We start from the raw sequence: 3,876 nt of genomic DNA, 5'->3' as shown, positions 1-3,876 counted from the left end.
GGGGGAAAACTATAAGGTGGTGATAAGTTCCCAATTATTTGAGGCTACAAAACAGGTTTAATTTCAAGTTCAGCCATTTTGTTCCCATTTAATCTTTGTACCTGGTTCATAAAGGTTATGGGTACTGCTCTTTCTTTAAAAACAAACAAAAAAACGACAGTATTAAGTAGTTGACAAACAGTTCTACATTTAGATATAACCTATAGCAGGATCTGAAGTCTGCTAGATTATAAAATACTTATCAATATGTTAAATGCTTGTGAGTGTATATGAACTGCTACCCTACTGGTTTGCATGACAATTTGCTTATGACTCAGTTAACAATAACCCCAAACATAAAACATGAAAAGTGCATAAAGTAGTAGTTGAGAATATAATGTTAGCAGGTTACCTTGCCACAGAGTGAAGAACTGCCAGCAAGCTGGAAAAGAAAAGAAAAACAAGTACAAAATATAAGTATTTTAAAACTAGAGAAGAAATAAGCAATGGTTTTCTTATTAAATCTAAATAAACAATTTCTGAAATATAATATTAAAAACTATGAGACATGCTGTACCTTTAACTGGTAATTGTTTTTCCTTTGACAAGACTGGAATTTTAGAAAAGGGATAAATAAGAATCTGTAGCTGTCATAACTTCCCAATAGAAACTAGCAAACAGTGGAGAAAGTTGACTTCAACTGAAAATCAAAACTAACCAATGATAATAGGCAGAGGCATGGCTTTGTAGTAAGACGTTTGCTTTCCAACCACATGATCTCAGGTTCAGTCCCAATGTGTGGCACCTTGGGCAAGTGTCTTCTGCTTTAGCCCTGTGAGTGAGAATGGAAACTGAAAGAAGCTCATTGTATATACACACACATATGTGCATGTGTATGTATGCATTACAGCTTCCTTGTCTTGACTTTATATGATCTAAATCATGCTTGCATGATTTAGATCACATGAAGTGAAGATATTTTTCTGTGAAACATGTCTAGTCATGGAGAATATTATCTTAGAAACAGGTAAGAGTTGGCAACAGGAAGGGCATCTGGCTGAAGAAAATCCACCTTAACAAATTTCACCTGACCTATGCAAGCATGGAAAGGTGGATGTTAAAATGACAATAGTGATGATGATGGTGATGGTTTCAGCTGAGGAGTTACCTCTTGGTCGTTGCTACTAACCATAAAAGTACAGAGCAAACACCTTTGATCTGTTTAATAATGTCTTTTCATTCACTGTAAAGCTAATTTTTTTAAGAGGAAGCAGTACAATTATTAATAATCTGAATCAACCTCATTATATTACCAGTACCAGGCGCAGTCCCAGGAATTTTTCAAAGGGAGGGTACAAGGTCAGAAGGGAATACAATTCCAGGAGAAAAGAGGGTAATAACATTATTTAGAAAGGTGCATTTCTTTTCTTGAGTGGGGCGGGGGACATGTGCCCCTCATTCCCCCCCTCCTTGGATCCTCCAAGTACTTATTTTATGAACTTCATAGGGTTGAAAGGCAAAAATCAACCCAGGTAAGATCTGAATTCTGAATGAACAGGGATGCAATTAAAAGCTATAAGGTATTTCATTCAGCATTTTACCACTTAATTCAATTTCCCCAACCTTATTTTCTTTTTTAAATCAATATTACAAAGAACATATTCACAAGATATTTCTAGAAAATACAGGAGTCATTCAACAGACATTAAACCCCAATTCTATATAAAATGTATGATGTTGCGTGCTAGTGAGACATAAAAACAAGATGAAGCAACCATGGTCAGTGTTTATAATGTTAACCCAACACAAAAAGTGAGTGCATGTCACTGAAGAATGTAACTGGGTACAAAAGATATTGGTCCATGTGCAGACAATGGATGGACAAATGAATAACTCAAACCACAAATTTTCATTTCACTTTAAACAATCATTAAACATAGCATCCAAAATCATACAAAATTTAAGAAAAAGTTTATATATCTCTCTACTGTGAAACAAATACAATATCTACTTGGCTCTGAAGGTTAACACCCCTACAGTATAATTTTATAGTATAATAAGGCATTTATATTACACGTAAACAATTATATAATAATAAGTCCTTTAGAAATGATTAAAATGTTACTAACAGAACTAAAGAACAAACTCGAAAATTATTTTCAGGGTAGACTTGGAAGATTACATTTAGAATAAAGTAATTCACATTCTCTACAGTATGTCAAATAATTTTCTTCACACAATAATTGCCAAATGTATATCACCAGATGAGTTTATTCCGAACACACACACACTGAATAAATGAGAGAGAAATTGAAGACAAATGAAACCAAACTAGGTCAAAAATCATGATTTTTAAATGTCAAAACCCACATATTCTTTCTCTTGGAGTTATAACCCCAAGATTTTTTTTTAAACAAAGCTAGAAATATTTTCTTACACTTAATTAATCCATGTATTCTACAAAATGATACCACATTTTCCTCAAAAAAAAAAAAAAAAGGAAACTGACGAATTTTAAAAACTTATATTTGATGATGATGCAAGAACGCTGATAATAATAAAAAATAATAACTTAAAGTCAAAAAATATAAAAGCATCAACTTTCATTCTAATTTAAAAATCCACAGTGGATATTCTGTTCTCTAAATGATGTGCATGAGTTGGGGTACTGTATTGTATTCCATTCTACAATAAGTACAAGGCCTGAAATTTTATGGGAGGGAGGGGCTAGTTGGTTACATTATCCCCAGTACTCAACTGGTACTTATTTTATCACCCCCCCCAAAAAAAAGGATGAAAGGCAAAGTCAACCTCAGTGGAATGCAAAGACAGACTAAATACCACAAAGCATTTTGTTTGGAGTGCTTATGATTTTGACAGCTCATCACCTTGTTGGGTGGGAGGATGTATTACACTATGCATTAGAATTGTTATAGTACATATAAAAAAAATTAATATCACTGAAAAATATATTTGGTGATAAAGTACAGACTTATAATCACAACTATTCAATCTGACTACAAAAAGCAGTCCTCCATACTCTACAAGCATGCCAGGGACCAACATGGAGGCACACTGGGTCAACTTGACATCCGCATTTTGTCCAAGCACCCAAGGAGCCCAACACTCACACAAGTGCAGGAGTGTGTTCTCATAGGTGGAGTATCCCCAGTGCTAAATGGGAGATATACCTGGAAGGTGGTCATGCCCCAGCACTCACAGTTTATATATAGACAGGTAGAGTTGTTATGTAGGTGAATGGATGTGTAGGTGGACAAACAGGTATACACACACACGTGCACACATACATGCACAGGTTAAGACTGAAACACATGACCATATACACACGTGCACACACATGTAAAGACTGAAACATATGACCATGTACACATGTGCACGCTTCACTCACACAGGGACACATATGGAGACACACATCTATGCGTAGCAAATACATGTGGATGGTCACACGGACCCATACACATGGACATGCTCAAGCATGCACATGCAGGAAGATGGAGGTGCACACAAAGGTGCACACACACACACACATGCACACATGTACACGCACACAAACATAGACATACAGTGAGTGTGTTAAGTAGCAGGGCACTAAAAGAGAACGACTCTCCCCAAACACCATAAAATATGCTTCAACACACAAATTCACATAAAGAATCTTGCAAGCCAAATACAAAAACGAAACATAAAAGACTTTCTCTCTTTCCTGAGCGTCAAACTAATACACCTACTTGTTGTTCGTACACCTATCTTCGTCTTTTGTTTTTCTGTAAACTATATATATATATATATATATATATATATACTGTTGTGTCTGGAGAGAGTCATTTTCTTATTGTGCCTTAAAATTTAACACACTCACCGTTAAAATTTCCACTT

At 35.2% G+C, this 3,876-nt stretch overlaps 1 protein-coding gene across 4 annotated transcripts in view; it reads right to left on the bottom strand.

The window, feature by feature from the left end:
* The window catches only part of LOC106874115 (uncharacterized), a 154,795-nt gene that overhangs the window by 15,415 nt on the left and 135,504 nt on the right, over positions 1-3,876 (bottom strand). For 3 of the 4 annotated variants that reach the window (XM_052971164.1, XM_052971161.1, XM_052971162.1), the window contains one exon: positions 392-421. The exons of the other annotated variant lie outside the window; for it this stretch is intronic. Coding sequence is in view for 2 of the 3 variants with exons in the window: in XM_052971161.1 (XP_052827121.1) it covers positions 392-421 (30 nt within the window). In the remaining variant the exon portion in view is untranslated. The remainder of the gene's footprint in view (positions 1-391; positions 422-3,876) is intronic. 4 annotated transcript variants of the gene reach the window in all.

Source organism: Octopus bimaculoides, chromosome 10, assembly GCF_001194135.2.
Source record: "Octopus bimaculoides isolate UCB-OBI-ISO-001 chromosome 10, ASM119413v2, whole genome shotgun sequence".
Taxonomy (NCBI): Eukaryota; Metazoa; Mollusca; class Cephalopoda; order Octopoda; family Octopodidae; genus Octopus; species Octopus bimaculoides.
Note: the sequence above shows the minus strand (reverse complement) of the source record. Positions and strands in the feature narration are given on the sequence as shown.